The sequence below is a fragment of the Hydra vulgaris genome, chromosome 05 (genome assembly GCF_038396675.1).
Source record: "Hydra vulgaris chromosome 05, alternate assembly HydraT2T_AEP".
In the NCBI taxonomy this organism is placed as follows: domain Eukaryota; kingdom Metazoa; phylum Cnidaria; class Hydrozoa; order Anthoathecata; family Hydridae; genus Hydra; species Hydra vulgaris.
The window spans coordinates 1,396,684-1,416,515 of NC_088924.1; the positions used below are offsets into that span (position 1 = coordinate 1,396,684).

A 19,832-nucleotide genomic window follows, 5' to 3' on the forward strand; every position below is an offset into this window, starting at 1 on the left:
AACAAAAAGGCAATTGAATAAAATTACGAAAGCATATGAGAAAGGTACTGGTGTGATAATTAATTTAAGTAAAGCGCAACTCATTCACAATTCTAAAATAGAGGGTGGATTTCTAAGAGCACTATTACCTTTCCTTGGTAGAGCTGGAAGATTTTTATTATCAAGCGTTGCTCCAGCTCTTACAATAGGTTTGTTAACACGAGTAGGTTCAGCAGCTGGATTAGCTATGGTTGATAAAATTGCTGGAAGAGGTGTTGTGTACATGAAAAAGAATGGAAAAGGAATTAAAATGACTGCTGCAGAAAATGGCTTATATTTGAGGCCGTGGAGTAAAGGTGGTTCTATAGGTGATGGATTGTACTTACGTAGTGGAAATGGATATACATCAACAGGATCAGGTTTATTATTAGGACCAAGTTCACCATTTGCTAAAATTCCATTTTTGAATATACTTTTATGATTTCTTAAAATTTTTTTAATCTTTATAAAAAAGAAATGCCATTACATATTTTAGGAAATATACCACGTGAACTTCCAAAACCAGTTATTTATTCTAAAGTACACGCAAAGATATTCAAAAATTTGGAGCATCCTTCAGTATTATTAAATGATAATAAATATGAAATATTTGCACAAAAAAACATTAAAATAAAATCTTTATCACATCAATATATTCTTTTAAAGTTTGGTGTAGTAGTTAATGAAGGTGTTGCGTTAGTTTCATTAAAAGAAGAACTTAAATTTAAAATGTTAAGTTTACAAAACGCTGTAATATCAGAGACTGTTGATGATATTATAATAAATGTTGTTAATAATTCTGATTCTGATATATTGATTAGAAAAGGGGGTAGTTTATGTTTTGTGAATTTATTGTAAATATATTTTTAAAAAATAATTTTTTTCAAAACATTATTTTTACTTATTAAAATGGAGTTTAATTGCAAACAGCTATGTAATAATATTTATTCAGATATACCAAATGCTGAAAATGATAAAAATATTAATAAATTATATCCAAATCTTCCAAGTGCACCTGATGAAGAAAATAAGATTATTAGTGCACATCTACATCGACTATACACAATTAGTGAGATTCAAAATGAAATAGAGAGTGAGAGAGAAAAGAGAAATATGTTAAGTAAAAAGTAATCATAGAGCTGTAAAAATGATTTCAGCTATTGATAATTCATTTCTAGCAAGCACTATGGCACTTGGAACTATTGAAATTGGCTTTTTAGCAACAATAGTTGCAGCACCAGTAGCTATTGCATGTGAAGGTGCAGCATTAGGAGCAGGTGTTTTATCATTAATAGGAGGAAAAGTTAATAAAAAATTAAATTTAAAAGCAGAAAAGCATAAAAAGATTAAAGTACTTGCTGATTCAAAACTAAATACAATAAGTGACTATATTTCTAAAGCTTTAATAGATGGAAATATAGATGACAATGAATTTACTTAAACTAATACTTAGTGAACTTGAAAAATTTAAAGCTATGTTTGAGCAAATTAGAACAAATTCAAAAGAATTAATGAATGAACAAACTAAAGAATCATTAATTAAACAAGAAAGAGATGAAGCAATTAATATACTCCAAAGCAAATTTACTAAAAATGTAAACGTCAAAACGTAAAATGTAAACGCCAAAACGTAAGGCGTTGTGTTTTTTTATCTTTATTTATAAAAAAAACAAAATGTCATTTCTAAAAATTGAAGATCCTAAAATAAGGGATAAAATTGTTAAAGATTACTTAGATACTAAAAAAAGAATAAAGCCGAATGATTTAAATGAAAGGATGGGTGAAACTAATTTACAGTCAGGCTTAAAAAAATTGTACAAGCCATTAGTTGATAGTTAAGATAGTATAAAAGAAAACATATATAAATTACAAGATCAATCTGATAAATTAGCACTCACTTTTCAAATTATTATCCTGAAGCAAAAAGAGAGATAATGATAACTGAAACTAAAGAACTTTTACCATCTCATGAAGAATATAAAGGTATGAGACTAGGAAAAATTGCAACAGATTATCTAAGAATGTATGCTAATAGTAAAAAATCTATAGATACTACATTTGGGATACGTGATGAAGATGGTATATTTTATATTGGAAAAAAACCAATTCATATTAATGATAATGATGTAAATATTGATGATGAAAAATATTATGGTACTCCTGGCCTTTGGGAGTTGATAGTAAAGTTTAATCCTAATAAAGGAGTATATAGTGAAAATGATCTTAAAAAATATCGAAATATATTAATACAAACAGATGCAATTACTTCTGCTAACCCATACAAACCAAAGTCGTCTCGTAGTGGAAAATACAGAGAAATAATAGCTCCTATTTGGAAAGACTTAAAAGAAAATAGGAAACGTCAATCAAGAGGAAATGGAATTGGAGGAAGAATACAAACTATAATTCTTCCTAGCGACTATAATGCATTAGTTGATAGGCTTTATTTGTGTATAGCTGCATGGAAAGCAGGTAACACTGAAGCAAGAAATGAAGGTGTTACAGTTTGTGATGAATTATTACGGCGAGGTGAAATGGATAGTTCACAGTATAAAGCAATTCAAAATCTTTTATAATTATATCTCAGTGCATATAAAAAAAATATATAGTACATAAAAAATGCTAATTGTTAATAATAACATATATAGAAAAAAATATGTTGTTTGAGGAAGTGGTATAATCGAAACTATTAGAAATTTATTTAAACGAATAAAAACGTCAAATGTAACAAGAGTGTCATCAGCTATGTTGAAGAACTGGCTGCTACTGATTTAGGAAAAACTGCAATAATTGCTGCTAAATCAGCAGGAAAAGAACTTTCATTATCAGCGATAGAAGCTGCTAGAAATGCTACAGTTGAAAAAGGAAAACAATTAATTAATAAAGCGTCTTCAAAAATAGCTTCACAACCTGTTAATAATAGGATTGATGAATTAATTTCAAATTTTGAAGCATCTACTTTGCATGGGTCTGAAAGATCTAATTCCTATGGATCTGAAAGATCTAATTCTTATGGATCTGAAAGATCTAAGGATCTAAAAAATAATGCAGATGAGGTAACAACAAATGTAAATAAATTGATGATCGGGTCTGCAATAAGATCAGTAAAAAAAGACCAACGCAAATTACCAAATAAAAATGCTATAAGAATAGAAAATCTTGTTAAAATAGGACGCGGCCTTCGACTTGCGTAAATTTAGCTTTCGTAAATTTAGCTTTTGTAAAATTTTTTATATCGTTTTTAAGAATTGTCAATCAAAAAATTTTTTTTTATATTGTATATAAAAAAATAAAATGACAACTTTTACCGAAGTATTTAATTTTACAGAACCAATAGAGATTGATTATGGAATTGAAAGATATGAAGAACATCCTTATGAGCCAATTATTGGCACAAATTTAAATAGTCCTGGAGAAATAAGAATTATCATTGAGGAACAAAATTTGTTCACACTTCCATCTAAAGCGTATCTCTTATTTGAAGGGCAACTTGTTAAAGCTGATGGAACAGCTTATGCTAATGCAAATGCAGTGACGCTTACAAATAATGGCCTTATGCCTTTATTTAGTCGAATAACATACCAATTATCAAACCATGAGATAGAAGCTGTTTATTATCCAGGTCAAGCAACTACAATGTTAGGAATGCTTAATTATGCAAATGACATTCAATTAGCGCAAGGATTAAATCAATTGTGGTATAAAGATGCTACATCAACAGCAGTACTTGCTGATAATACAGGGTTTGCAACAAGACAAGCATACATAATTCAGAAACCAACTACAAAAGGAACATTTTCATTTTGCATACCTTTAAGACACATTTTTGGATTCTGTGATGATTACGACAAAGTTATGTTTGGTCTTAAACATACACTTAATAGACTTAAACATATAGACTTAAACACTCTTGTAAGACAAAGTGATGATAATGCAATTTTTGACTTGCTGCTGCAGCTGCAGGAAAAGTTAATCTTAATAAAATAGTATTGTTTATGCCAAATTTGATGCTAGCAGATTTAGAGAGAGTTAAGCTTTATAATAGTATTGAAGAAAAATTGACTATTCCAGTAAGTTTTCGAATGCGTCAGTGTGATACTACAACTGTTCAACAATCATTTAATTGGCAATTGTCAGTAAAGACATCTCCTGAAAATCCAAGACACATTATTGTCGGATTTCAAACAAATAGATCTAACGGTGACCAAACTGTCAATGCTTCAATATTTGATAATTGTGACTTGAAAAATATGTACTTTATGCCTAATAATAATACAAGATATCCTATTGAAGATTATAATTTGTCATTTCCAAATCAGCAAATTTCAAGAATTTATAGAGAAGAATCTATGTTTAAAGAAAAATTTTATGGAATGAATGAATTGATTGCAAACAGCAATATAAGTCCTTCTGACTATAGAGATTTATACCCACTCTTTGTTTTTGATATTAGCAAACAATCAGAAAAATTAAAATCATCAACAATATAAGTACAAATTAGAGCAACATTTAATACTCAGGCATATGTTCTTGTATTATCAGATAGAATCATTGAACTTAAATCAGATGGTAAAAATTTGAATGTTATTTAAATTTTTGAAAATTAAATTTTTTTTGAAAATTATTTAAAAATTTTTTTCTTTATATAATAAAAATGCATTATACAAAGAAAAGTTTAAAAAGTTTATTAGAAGAAAATAACATTTCAAAAGCATCTGAGAATATCGCTACATTGCTAATGATTGCAATTGAAAGTGGGTTAGTAGATAAAGAATCTATTATGGCTGAAGTGAAAGAAGTAACTGAGAAAAGATCAGTTGGAAGACCTAGAATACATCTAGTAAAAGAAAAGAAAAAAGAAATAGATCCAAAATATGAAAGATTAAAAACAATTAAGAAAAAACCAGTCATTATTAAATTAACAAACATAGAAGCAGGAGAAGAAACAGTATACAAATCTTTATATAGTGCAATTCATGGAACTGGTCATGGATATAAATATCTTGAAGTGCGCGATGGGAAGATTGATAATGGTTATAAGAATAAAATATTAAATTCTGAAAAAATAAAAAAATAAAATTTTGTCATATAGAAATGTAGATGCATTTAAATTTCATATGAAACTTTACATTTTTTTTATCTTGCTATATAAAAAATGGAAAATAAAACTGTAAAAAAATTAAAACAAATCGCTAAAGAGCGAGGAATTAAATATTATTATAATATGTGAAAAAGTGATCTCATTACAGAGTTATCGCACACACAGATGGGTACAGAGTATCTACTTGATGAGCCTGTTCCAGATATATTATCAACAATTTTAGCTCCGTTACCTTTTCAGCCTATTACACAAATTAGAAAATAAATAAATAAAAAGATTAGTTCTATTGCAGATTGGATTTTATCTTATGTTCCTGATAAAATTAAAAAAACAGCTACTGAAAAGATTGATGAATTAAAATCTACAGCTTCAAATTTGTATCAAAAATATGGAATTAGAAATCCGATAGAATTTAAATTATCACAATCAGCTGTTAAGAATGTAACAAATCAGTTTTCAGTTAAAGGAATAAATGGAATCGATGCTTTATCTTTCATGAATGCTGCTAAAAAAAGTGCAATTAAAATACTAACCGAAAATAAAAAATAAAAAGTTTATATAATTCTCTATTGTGAAATGGAGCGTACTGATATTAAAACAGGAGAAACTATAATCGCATCTGCTCCATTTAGAACGAATAATCAAGTTGTATTAGAAACAACAGATTTAGACGAGTTTTATGAAACATCAAAGCAGAAAACTTTAGAATCTTTATCATCTTTTCAACAATTAGGATCAGGTTCGAGATTTGTTTCTATTGAAAAGATGGATATCAATTTTATTGAGTATAATCCTATTAAAGCTAAATCATACATTCCACTTGATAAAAATTTAGCAGCTAAAAAAGCAATAATTAATATAAAAAATGGAGATAATGTTTTAGGTGGTGTATCGCAAGAGCATTAAATCCAACAGATAAAAAAGAAGACTTTACTTCTTAAACAATATTTTTCCCGCTTCTTACATCGTTTTTATATGACGACTAATATTATTGCTTTATCACCCAAAATAATTTTTTAAACACTCATTTGGCTTAAATTTATCTGGTCTTATTTTAGTATTTAGTTGATCTTATTACAATATTCTTTGGTGTATGATTTATCCGCTGATTTTCATGTTGTTGCTGTTATCAAGGAGCTTTTGTGCTATATTATCGTACGTTCATTACTCGGCTTTTTTTTAATTTTCACAGACACAGTTTTCGTCTTTTATTATTATTCAGAGAATTTCTTATATCCTTCACTACATGTTTAAATCTTTACATTTTTTCAGGCGATATATATATATATGTTTTTTTCTACTTTTTAATATACTAGATTTTTAGTTATGATTTTAAGTTGTGCGGGCTGTTTCATTTTCTTACACTTTAGATTGGTTAACAAAATTCAAATGAAGTATCTATGACTACGTTAGAGTTTTTTGAATACTCTATTATGCTTTATTCTATTTTAAAAGGGTTTTTAATAGGGTATATTGCCATTTGATTGTTTTTGGTTTATTTGTGATGGAAGTACCTATGTGGTTTGAATGGTCTTAGAGAAAATTTATTAGCATTTTCTGTTTACACACTTTAGTTGTTTTTTAGTTTTGTTTCTGGCGTTTTTATTTGAATTTTAATTTATTGTGCGTAGTTTTTTCTACCGTTGGTATGGTAAGTGATTTATTTAATTATTTTTACTTATATTTTGCAGTAGATTAACACTTTTCATATCATCAAAAAAAATATTAGTGCTTTACAAATTTGGGTATGGTTGGGTTTTGGCTGTTTGTAGTGAATCCTTTTTTACTGCAGTATGGAATAGGCGTAAGACGTGGGGTAAAGCATAAGTGACGATAACGTTTGTCTGACGGGATAAACTAGTTATAAGTGCTGATCCTCATAGAAACGCCAGTAATAATGGACGCGACTCTGAGGAGATATTTATGACTTAATCACTACACAAATTATGTTTACACATTGGCATTAATGTTTTTTTTTCCATTCTGAGGCCTTTCATTATTGTTTGCATACTTTTTTTTTTTAATGTATTTTTTGTTTTATTTACTTTTTGTTTGGTGATATATTTTTTGTTTATCTTAGTTCATATTAGTATTTATATAACAATTTATTTTTTATTATTATTGTGCATTGTCTGTCTTATTTTAAATATTCCTCTATTAATCTTTATTTTTGTCTTGACAACTGTCAAAATATGCTTTGTTTGAAAAATAATTCTCCTTAATTCTAATGTACTTCATTTCTTACCTCAGCCGTTCACTGCTCGTGTGTGACCATTCGGCGAATTTTATATATGTCAGAATTATATATATGCCAAAGTTTAAAAATGATAATCATCCTCAAAGAGTAGATAGAGAGCTTAAAGAGTAGATAGAGAGCTTAAAGAGTAGATAGAGAGCTTAAAGAGTAGATAGAGAGCTGAAAAATCAAGCTGAAAAATAAACTGGGATAAAATAGAATTTCCAGTATCATTAAACCAAATCACACAATTTGAGAGGAACAATCAAGATATCAGTGTCAATGTATATGGGTATGAAAATTCAGAAGTTCATATTTTGCACGTATCAAAGAATAATGATCGCAAACATTTAATAGATTTACTATTAATCTCAAATGTTGAAACCAATAATTACTGTTTAATAAAAAATTTAAGCAGATTACTTTCATCACAAACATCTAACAATCATTGTAAAAATTACTATTGTAGAAATTGTCTGTTAGGGTTTAATTCTGAAGAATCATTATCTAATCATAAAACGTTTTTTGATACACATGATTCAATACGCATAGTACTTCCACCACTAAATTCAACAATGCAATTTACTAGTCACAATAAATCAATAAGAGTTCCGTTTGTAGCATATGCAGACTTTGAAAGTTTATCAAACAAATTGATACTTGTGAACCCAATCCGAATGAATCTTACACTAAACAATATCAAAAACATATTCCAAGTTCATTCTGTTATTATATTAAATGTTTTGACAAAAGTTTTTATCAAAGCAGTCCAGTCACATTTACTGCAAGTAGTGAAACAGATGATATTGCACAAATTTTTGTTGATAGTTTACAAGAAGATATTAAGAAAATTTGTGATTTTTAAATTTCCAAAAAAGATGATATTTACTAATGAAAACAAGCATGATTTTAATATAGCAATACCATGTCACATTTGTAGAGAAAAACTTGTAAAAGATAAAGTACGTGACCATTGTCATATTACAGGAAAATATAGAGGCGCTGCTCATCAAAATTGTAATTTAAATTATAAAATTCCAAAATTCTTTCCAGTGCTATTTCACAATTTATCTGGTTATTATTCTCACTTATTTATAAAGAAACTATCAGGAGGGAAATTGAGTTGCATACCAAACAATGAAGAAAAGTATATTAGCTTTTCTAGAGAAATTAAAGTGGATGAGCATATTAAAGAAGGTAATAAATTTGAAGTTAAACGAGACCTTCGTTTCTTAGATAGTTATAGATTTATGCCTTCTAGTTTAAATGCTTTATCAAAGAATTTAGCAAAAGACCAGTGCAAAAATATCGGAAAATTATATTCAGGCAAAAAATTAGATTTGTTACTCAGAAAAAGTGTGTACCCATATGATTGGGTTGATTCTATTAATAGATTTAATGAGACACAATTACCGCCAAAAGATTTTTCTTTTCAAAACTAAACGATGAAGATATAAGTGATGATGATTACTCACATGCACAAAATGTATGGAAGGAGTTTAATTGCAAAACATTTAGAGATTATCATGACTTGTACAATGTTTCAGATGTGCTTTTACTAGCTGACGTCTTTGAAAATTTTAGAGATGTTTGTATGAATTGTTATAAATTAGATCCTGCTTGGTATTACACATCACCAGGATTAGCTTGGGATGCAGCATTGAAGAAAACAAAAATAAAATTAGAGCTGCTGAGCAATTATGATATGATCCTAATGATAAAAAAAGGTATAAGAGGTGGAATTAGTATGATATCCAATAGGTTAGGAGCTTCTAATAATAAGTACTTGGGTGACGCATATGACAAAAGCAAAGAATCAACAATCATCCAATATTTAGATGCTAATAATTTATATGGATGGGCAATGAGTAAACCACTTCCAACTCATGGTTTTAAATGGATGGATGAAAATGAAATAGAAAACTGGAAATCAATTCCACGTATACTAGAGGTAGATTTAGATTACCCTGAACATCTACATGATAAACATAATGATTATCCACTTGCACCTGAAAGATTAAATATTGATAAAGTTGAAAAATTAGTCCCCAACTTGAATAATAAGAAAAAGTATATAGTACATTATGAAAATTTAAAACTATATGAAAGATTAGGATTAAAGATTACTAAAATTCACAGAAGCATAAAATTTTAAGAAAGAGCATGGCTCAATGAATACATCTAATTAAATACAAACCTTAGAACTAAAGCTACGAATGATTATGAAAAAACTTTTTTAAACTCATGAACAATTCAGTATTTGGAAAAACAATGGAGAATGTTGAAAACAGAGTTGATATTAGATTAGTAACAGACGGAAATGAAGCTATTAAACTAGCATCAAAACCAAACTTTGAAAGTAGAACAATATTTGATGAAAACTTAATTGCAATACATATGAAAAGAACAAAATTAAAATATGCTAAACCAATTTACTTAGGAATGTGTATATTGGATTTGAGCAAAACTTTAATGTATGAATTTCATTCTGATTACATAAAGAAAAAATATGCTGATCGAGCAAAACTATTATTCACAGATACAGACTCTTTAGCATACGAAATTAAAACAGAAGACTTTTATTCAGATATTTCTAAAGATATTGAAGAAAAATTTGATACAAGTGAGTTTAACCCAAAGCACCCAGCAATTAATAATGTATTTTTTTAAAGTTGGTCTTAATAAGAAAGTAATAGGAATGTTTAAAGATCAGACTGGAGGAGCACAAATTGAAGAATTTGTAGAACTCACATCAAAGTTGTATTCTTACAAAGTACACGGAAAAGATAACAAAAAATGTAAAGGAGTAAAGAAAAATGTTGTTAAAAAGTATATAACACATGAAGGTTACAAAGATTGTTTATTAAATAAAAGAGATCATATTAGGAAAATGAATGTAATAAGATCATATTCACATGAAATTTACACAGAAGAGATCAATAAAATAGCATTAAGCGCAGAAGACGATAAAAGAGTTATTCTAGAAGATGGAATACACACATTAGCATATGGACACTACAAACTAAAAGTAAATAATTTATAAGACAATTAAGACAATTAGGTCAAAGAACTCAAGGAGCCCAAAGGGTGGGTGGTAAGGGAGCCTAAGAGGTAGGAAGTAGGGAGCCTAAAAAATTATTTTTTTTGAAAGAAAAAATAATTTATAAATAAAAATGGAAAATAACATTTATAAACTTGTCAATGTTGAAGGAATAATTCTACCCAATGAACCACTAACAAATTTTCAATTGATCAAAGCAGCAAAAAAATTAAAAATAAAACATTTTAGAGGTGTATTTGTAAGAGATGAATTACCGAAAAATACACAAAAAAAAGAATGTGGAATATTAAATACAGGAGATTCAAGTACGAAGGGATTTCACTGGATTTGCTGGTACAAAGATGGAGATAAAAGACTAAGTTTTGACTCTTATGGGCTACCACCACCCGTTGAAATTGTTGATTATTTAAAAATGCCTGTTTATTATAACAGTGAAAGAGTTCAATTTGGAAATACCTCATTCTGTGGACACTTGTGTTTTCAATGTTTTGAAAAAACTAGATGAGGGACATGATTTTCAGAATATTTTTAATAATCTATGGTAATTTTTTTATATTGTATGTATAAAACAAAATGCCTGTCGATATATTCGGTACTACTACTTCAGATGTATATTCAGATGGTTTAATAATATCTGAAGCTAATAACTTATTCATTCGTAGAGATGGACAAAATAATGCAACTAGTAATATTAATGTGAATTCTAATAAATTAATAAATGTAGCAGAACCTACTAACCCACAAGATGCTACTACAAAAAATTATGTTGATAAAAAATCACTTAGTCTTAATGAATTAGGAATAGTACCAAATTCAAGTTTAACGTGTCTTGGATTAAAATCCAAGACTATTCCACCAAATACAGGTCCTGATGCAACAACAGTTTTTGTACAATCTTATGGTCCTGGTATTCTCAGAAAACTATGGTTAGCATTAGAAGGAACAGATCCTAATAACAATGTTCCAGGTAATGTATTTCTTAGAATATATGCAGATCATGGACTTGACATAGGAGATTTTTCTACTTCTACAACTAGTGTTGGAGATAATAATATTCCTTTAGCTTGTGATATGTTAATTGCACCACTTGGTGGACCATTTTATGCAAACTCTTTTCAAGGTTGTAATGCATATACAGCTAATGCACTAGGAGGTTACATTACACTTGATATGCCATTTACTACTAGTCTAGTAATTCAATTATACAATAAAACCAGTCAAAACGGATTGGATACATTTGGATTTTGGATATTGGATACAACCTCATATTACAAGATCTACATCAATACCTCGATCATTGTCATCTATTAAATTATACTCAGAAACATTTAGATTTACAAACACAATTTATGGTAAAGAATATATATTATTAGATGCTCCAAACGTTGCTGATCAAGGTGTTTATCTTAAGTATATTAGAATGCATGTTATTGGAATATCTGGAAATTGGTGGGAATCTAGAGTACGCATGTATGATGCATACGATCCTTTAGCAAAAATTAAAATATTTTCAAAAATAATTAAGCTGGATCCAAAATTTTTGCGAATAAACAATTTTTAGGGATCCCTACTCAATGTTTGCTTAGATATATTGGCACCTAAAATATTTCTTTAAACACATAGAGGTTTTAAAAAAGTAGCAAAATTGCTCATATTACCCAGACCACTTGGTAATATGACAAATAAAACTAATTTTTGGAATATAATGATTCATTATTAACATAGTTTATCATTAAAAGATCAAATTTTAAGGCACTTTTTGTTAAAACAATACTGCTATTTTTCCCGCAACAAAAAAAATTAGTTCGTTATTTTTTCAAATTTATTAACTCAAACCTTTAAACAATAAAAATTCAAACTTTTTGAATTTAAATTACAGAAAAATATTTAGTTTTGTAAAAATATTAAAATTTTCTATGTTTTGTTTTTATTCAAAAAGCAATTGAAACCACTGCTATTTTAGGACTTTAAACTAGGTAATTTCAATGAAAAACACTGGGTAATTTGAGCATGCTCATAATACACAAAAATAGCATCTTTAAATAAAGTCAAAACTAAATGTTTCTATGTATTGTATATTCAAACAAAAATGGATTGGATTTTTAGCTAGAATATTTTTCATTAGGAAAAAATTAGTTTCATTATTTTAGCACCAAAATTTCGCGTCTCAGATTTATTTATGCGTTATGATATTGTTTTAACAACGCAAAAAATTTGACAGCGTATTAATTAGATAATAGCCGCTAATTACTGCATGTAAATTTACGCTTATTGTACTGATTTCTGTTATCACCACATAAAGTCGATTCGAAAAATACAAAGCAGCTTTAACTTCACTACTTAAATATAAGAAATCTTAAAGTGTGCTCAAATTACCAAGGTGCTTATAATTACCATAATCTACCCTATATCATAATATTAGAAGCAATTTTAAAGATTTACAAACGCAAAATCTCTGGGTGTAATTAGGAAAAGCTTTGAAAAGCAAACATTGAGTTAACAGAATATAATATTTATCAAACTTAAAAAAAGATGTTCACAAAGCAGTTAACGAGTCAAAAAGTACTTTAAATTGCAAATTTATAAATTATAAAGTCGAAATATTGTATTTTTACTTTAAAGCAATTAATACAACCCTGCCTTAAAGATTTTTAATAGCTTTTTATTGATCAAGTTGAGTAAAGGTCTTTTACCCGAAATAACTAGCTTTGTAGATTGAACGGAGTACCATAATGGCGTCAAGAAAAATATCAAAAAAATTATGAAAGTGTTTCTTTTTAATTGTTAAGTCAGGCATAAAAATTGTTTATTAAATTGTAAAAACTTGTTAAGTCCAGATATAAAAAACAAATTATTATAAAAAAAAATAGCAAATATTGTAATTTGACAAGCTAAATAATCTTTTTTGATGTGCTTGAAACCCAAAAAAGGCAAATTAAAACAGTATTTTTAGTTGTCAAAAAGGGTAAATAAAATAAACAATGGAGAAAATGATTTGAATAATATTCGAGCTTCTTTATTAAGAAACTTTGAAGAATAACCTCCACAGATCACCTTTTTTTTTTTAATTTTTGCCAGTGAAATACCACTTGGAATTAGATTTGAAATTAGATAGCATGAAAATAATTCCCGAAAAAGTTGCCGAAAAAATCACTATTATTTATATTCTGAACTTGTCATACAAAAAAAGTCACAAGACTGAAGTGCCTACTACTGCATACCCGTCACTGATAAGAATAAAAAATTTCAGTATAGTCTGGCTATAAATCTCAAAAATTAGGTTTTTTGTTTATTTCTTACCATAGCACAATGGGACCTAACAAAGGAAAAAATGGCTAAAAGTCATAACAAACAAGTTTTAACTTTTTTGTAAACTTTAAATGCCAATTTTATATTGTATTTGTAGCTGCATCTAAAACCTATTATTTTGGATTTTAAAAAAAAGTTAGATGTTGAGTAAACATTAGACTCAAACTAATGCTGATAGAAATTTGTGTTAAAGTTTCAATTTTGAGTTTATTCTACTTACTTCGTAACTGCTGTTTTAAGCATGTTAATTTAAATATAGGTGTAAAGGTAATGAAAAAGTCTATCAATATATGCAATAAAATTATTTTAATTTCATTTATTTTCAATAAAAACATATATATTTATAGGGTTTTTAGTTTGTTTATAACTTAAAAGCTAGAGATATAATTTCGCTGTTTATGGCCGGTGGAAATCTAACTTCCAATAAATACTTGAAACTTAATTCAATCAAATTTGATATAAACTTAGTCAGTCTTGTACTGTTTGATACATTAGTTTTTCCGTGTAAAAAACTTTTTTTGATTTTTTTATTTTTTTTTAAAGTTTCTAAAAAAGAAGACAGATGGCATTTCTATATATAACAATAATGCTTACGTAATTCAATAAGTTCAAAGATAAATAAAACCATTTAAAAAGCATTTAAAAATGATTATTAAGTATATTGAAATTTTTTCAGTTATAAAACAAAATGATAAGCATTACCTAGCTTTTGAAAAATGCTTGTTGCATTGTGAAGAAAAACTTAAAAGAGACCTAAGGAAAGTAGAAAAACATGTTATAACAAAGAACATTAAAAGTATAAAAAAGCGAAACAACAAACTATGGAGAAAGCAAGGTTATTCTTCTGCAAGATTCATTAAGTACCATGGAAGTTGACTTCAAACTGAGTACGAGCTTCCGATAGAACTTAAATGTGACCCTCAGCCGCCCAGTTCTGAAAAACGAAAAGAGGAAGACCAATTATGCCATTTTTGGAGATGTCTGGCAGATCCAAACGCCGAGTTATTGCTAATCTTGTATCTAATAACGAACCCAAAACTGAAATGTACCTAAGAGTTGCTGCAACCGTCACTGCACAACATGATAAAAAAGACTTATCTCATTTAATCAAACAAATTATGCAAAATCAAAACTAGGCAGCTGTATTGAATAAGATCAACTCTAAAGTTGTGAGAATGTCCTTGGGCATTTTCGTTTCTTTTTGATACGAATTTGTCCAAAGATCAGTATAATCAAATAAAATTTGCAGCTAAAACTCAAGGTGGTGATGTTTTCCCTCCTTATAAGTTGGTATTAGCTAAAAAACTCAAGTTGGTGATGTTTTCCCTCCTTACAAGTTGGTATTAGCTGAAAAATCTGTTGTTCAAGTAAAATATTGCAAACAGGAAATTGCATCGAAGTAGAATGGAAGCATCTATTAAGACCTACACTGGAAAGAGTTAGTAAATTACAGAATGAACTTATTTAGAAAGATATTGCAAAAATCAATGTTGTTCAATGCATATTTATAGTTCTTATGGCTTTGACGGTAGCACGCAACAAACGAGATTTAATCAAGATCTAAGCAAAACTTTTAGTGATAGTTCATCTATGATTCCTTTAAGATTGCAAACAAGCTGTGGAAAAATTTTATGGACTAATCACACTCCTCAGTCAACTAGATTTTGTCGTCCACCGAGAATCAAATTTGCAAAGGTAAGTAAAGAATACGTAATTGGATTAAAGGAAAAATACGATAAAGAATTTGCTGAACTCCAAGAGGTCGTGATTATATTAAAGTATTTGTTGAATGTAAGCTGTGTTTGACGTTAATAAATGGAAAGACTCAAGCATTTATTACAAAGACATCTTCATTTCAATGATGTACTGAATGCAGCTGTTCTTTAAAAGATATGAATAAGCTAGTAAATTTTACACAAGGAGTAAATAATGTTAACCCAGTAGCTCTACAATATGGTCCGTTTTTCACATGCATATACGCTTTTTCGAAGCAATGTTACACATTTATTATAAATCAGTTTTGCCTGAAAATCAATGGCAAATGTGTGGGAAAAAAAACGAAGCAAAAATAAGAGCAAGGAAGGTTGAAAATCAAACCTGATTAAAAAACAAACTTAACATTCATAAAGACATGCCAAAATCAAGCGGTGGCAATAGTAATACAGGAAACGTTGCAAAAGACCATTCAAAGATCCGAAGCTTTTGTCTGAAATTTTAGACATTGATTTGAAGCTTATTCAAAGGTTAAGAGTACTTTTGTTGTGTATTTCTCATCGATTTCCAATTGACCAAACTTGAAGTCAAACTTAATGACTATTGACTCTCAACGGCGTCTCGACATGTTAAATTATATAAAAAGTTTCCTATAACTCCCAAATTACATAAAATTTTATACATAGCTCACAAATCATATCAAATTCAATTCTTCTTGTTGGCATGTTATCCAAAAAAGTTTCAGAAAGTAGAAATAAACTTTTTAGAACAGATAGAACCAATCATGCTCGAAAAGATAGTCGCCAACACAACCTCTTTGATGTATTCACACGTGCAATGGAGACTTCAGATCCAATTCTTTCAAGATCAAGATTACAACAAAGAATTCAAAAGTATAAGAAACATAAGATGCCATCCGAAGTAAGAGAACTATTAATCTTAAGTACAAATATTATTAATGAAAACTTTGATGATGATTCTAATACTTGGTGTAGTTAAGGCCATTTAAAAATATTATAAGGTCTGTATGATATTTTATTGACTACGACCTATTTCCTTTAAATGATCAAGTCTGTGAATTATGAAAGGACGAAAAAAATTAAAATGATAAATTTGCAAAAAAACCCTGACCGAAGATTCTTATTTTAAAAAAAAAGTCTTCTGAAAATCCCAATTGCTTGTACAAATTTGAATAAGATTTTAAATAAATACGTTTTTTAGGTAAAATGAACATCATACTTTAATAATATGATCTGTTCTGATTGTTTATTGGCGCTTTTTCTTAATTATAAGCTCTTTCTTGGTCGGAATTCTAGTATTTTTTGTAAAAATTGATAAAAAATATTGTATTTTGACAACTATTTATAGTTAATATACGTCAGAACCGATTAGAACTAGAATCTATAGTAAAATAAGGCACTTTTTCAAAAGATTTTAATTAAATTTATGCTAACGCCGATGAGCGAAAGTAATCTAAAGACTCCAAAATGGTGTTCTTTAGATTCACTATTAGGGATGGTAAAAAGGTTTTGAAAATTATATAAATAAGAGAAAAGTTTCTTGAAATATTAAAAAAACCTGGACATAATACGCTTAAAAAATCATGCTAATTTCAAATAAAAGAATTCGAATATTTTGTAAATCACCTTGACTACACCGAGTAGTGAAAATAATATGGATGGAAATAGTGATATGTGTGAAACAAATGTAGATTATGAAATATATTAATAAGATAATGTTATGATTTTTTATAATAAAGAATAGCAACGGTGGCGCAGTGGTTATAGTGTTGAGCTCCATAACCAAGGGGTTGCGAGTTCAAATTTTGCTCAAAGAAATAAGATGGAAAAGAGAGTACCAACTCATAAAATGCTCTATGATAAGATCAATAGGTCTTCTTAAAGTTTTCTTTTAAAATAAAATACGGTAGACACAAAAATCACTTTTATTTGAATATATATAAAAATAAGATCAATAAATATGAACAAAGTTGAACGAAATATTTTGTACATTTACTGTTCTCTATTATTTGCCAGCAACATAGATAGCAGCACAGGTTTTTATCTTTTGTAGAAAATATTTTTAATCATATCTTTATATTTTATTTTACACTTTATTTTGAAAATTTTGGAAAAGTTGAGGGAGGGGGTGGGGGGACGCTCAGCCCACCACTCCCACTCTACTTTTTTTTTCCGGAAATTTTAGATACAAACTATATTATATTTTGAAATAAATAATTTTGTAAAAAATAAAAAAAATCACTGAACGTCAATTTATTGCTAAAGAAATGCTTATCAGACAGATTTTGAAAAAAATGGTCACAATTCTTTAAAAAATCATTTAATTATTTTTTCATTCCATTTATTTATTTAATTGCTGCGGTGAGCAAGTGCTTACTGAGTAGTAATCCACTTTACTAGCAAGTTTAAAAACTACGATTTGAAATTTTAATTCACATAATAAAGTTCATAAAGACTTTTTAAAGTTTAACACTGACTTATTAAGTTCGACGTCAAACGGCATTTGGATTAACACGATTGGAAAAATATTTTCACCAACTCAAGTGTCTACAGATCTCAGAAGTATATCTATGATTGTGGATATAGTCACGAATACTTCAAGCTAGTCCAGTTGGTCAACAAAAGTTCCTTAGGGAAGTTACTGCATTTAGCTGATAAGAATTATTAAGACATTTAAAAAAATTAATTAAACAGCTTCTTTCTCTTCTCATAGATAAGGTTGTTAAATTAAGTCTAATTCATCTTTCCTCTTAAAGAAGCTCTGAATACCTGGAATTAGTCTTGTTGCTCTAAGTTGTACTCCTTCAATAAGATTAATGTCTTTTTTGTAAAATGGATTCCAAATAGAAGACACACATTCTAGATAAGGGCGTACTAGCGAAACATATAACAATTTAAGTATATCAGCATTTAGAAATGAAAATGTGAGTAGGATAAGACCTAAAACTCTATTTGCCTTAGAAACACACGCAGGTATATGATGATCATACTTCAGATCGCTTTTAAACATGATATTAAAATCATTTACACAATCCACAGTACTCAATGGATAATCAGAAATGTAATATTTATTGATATTTTTATTTAATTTATTACTTTTATTGACATACATTATTTTACTTTTTTATATATTTAGTTGCATACTCTAGTCATTGCACCAATTAAAAATAGAATTTATGTCATCCTGTAGATCATTACTACTGTTATCACGGATTATGTGGAAAACTTTGCAATCATCAGCATAGAGCTTGCATTTATTTTTTAGTTTATCCGGAAAATCATTGATATAAATTAAAAACAAAATTGGTCACAGAACAGAGCCTTGCGCTGCACCACTTAAAGCACTAAGCCACGTAGAAGTAATGTCTTCAAGAGCAACTCTTTGCCTTCTATTTGATAAAAAAGACTCAATCCATTTAAGTATGAATTCCTTTATACCATTTTTGGCCATTTTTCCTTTGTTAGGCCCCATTGTGCATAGTATTATTATTTTTCAATATATACACTGCAAGACTGCAGTCTTGTTGGAAGAATTTGATTCAGTTTCTTTTGCTAGATATTATTCTTTAATTCAAGTTCATAACCTGAAAAGAATAGTTAAAGATTAAAAAAGCTTTTTCAATCATTAACATGCAGATTACAGTTATAAACAGCTTCAAAAAACAAAGAAGATCAAGCCTTTGTTGGGATTCAATATATTACTTAATGGAGCACTAATGCCATGTTTAAAAGCGGAAAAAGTCAGGGGTAAAAACAATTCACACTCATCATAAGCAATTATTACTTTTATAACAAGTTTAGTAGCGCCCGTGGCATAGTGGTTAGAGCGCTTGCATTAGAAGCAAGAGATCTAGGATTCGAAGCTAGCTCTGGGCATATTTCGCGCTATCGGTAAGGAAGGAGGCGTGAACTTCCTAGTTAAATGCTATATCGGTGTTCTGTGACAAGTCCGTTGTTAGGTCTTCTTGGAACACTTAAAACTAAATCTGAAAAAAAAGAGTCACGAAGCTCTACTCTAACACAAAAATACATAGCAAACTAATATGTATATTTTTTTTGCCAACATTTTTATATTTTTTGTGTTGTCAAGATTCAGAAAACGAACCTATTTTTTTAATTAAAAAAATAGCTGTTTCTTAGGCTTAGATTGGCGCTTGTTTTTGTACAAGAAAAATAAATTTTTTGACAAAATGTGAAATAAAAGGTGTTTGGTAATCAAGAAAAATTGACATATAAAAGAATGAAAAACCAAGAAGCTTCATCATTTCTGCATTTTTAGGCTAATGTTTGAAATGGCTTTAAAGTGAAATTTTTACGTGGAGGAAGCATGTCAAACCATTCTAGTATCTTGACTCCATCTCTAAGTTATTATGA

General features: G+C 28.5%; 1 protein-coding gene across 1 annotated transcript; it reads left to right on the forward strand.

Annotated features, from left to right (window-relative positions):
- The first annotated feature begins 3,312 nt into the window (after window positions 1-3,312).
- On the forward strand, window positions 3,313-4,005 carry LOC136080092 (uncharacterized). The gene has a single exon (XM_065796700.1). It carries the CDS (start codon window positions 3,313-3,315, stop codon window positions 4,003-4,005), a length of 693 nt encoding a protein of 230 aa, XP_065652772.1.
- The last annotated feature ends 15,827 nt before the right edge of the window (window positions 4,006-19,832 follow it).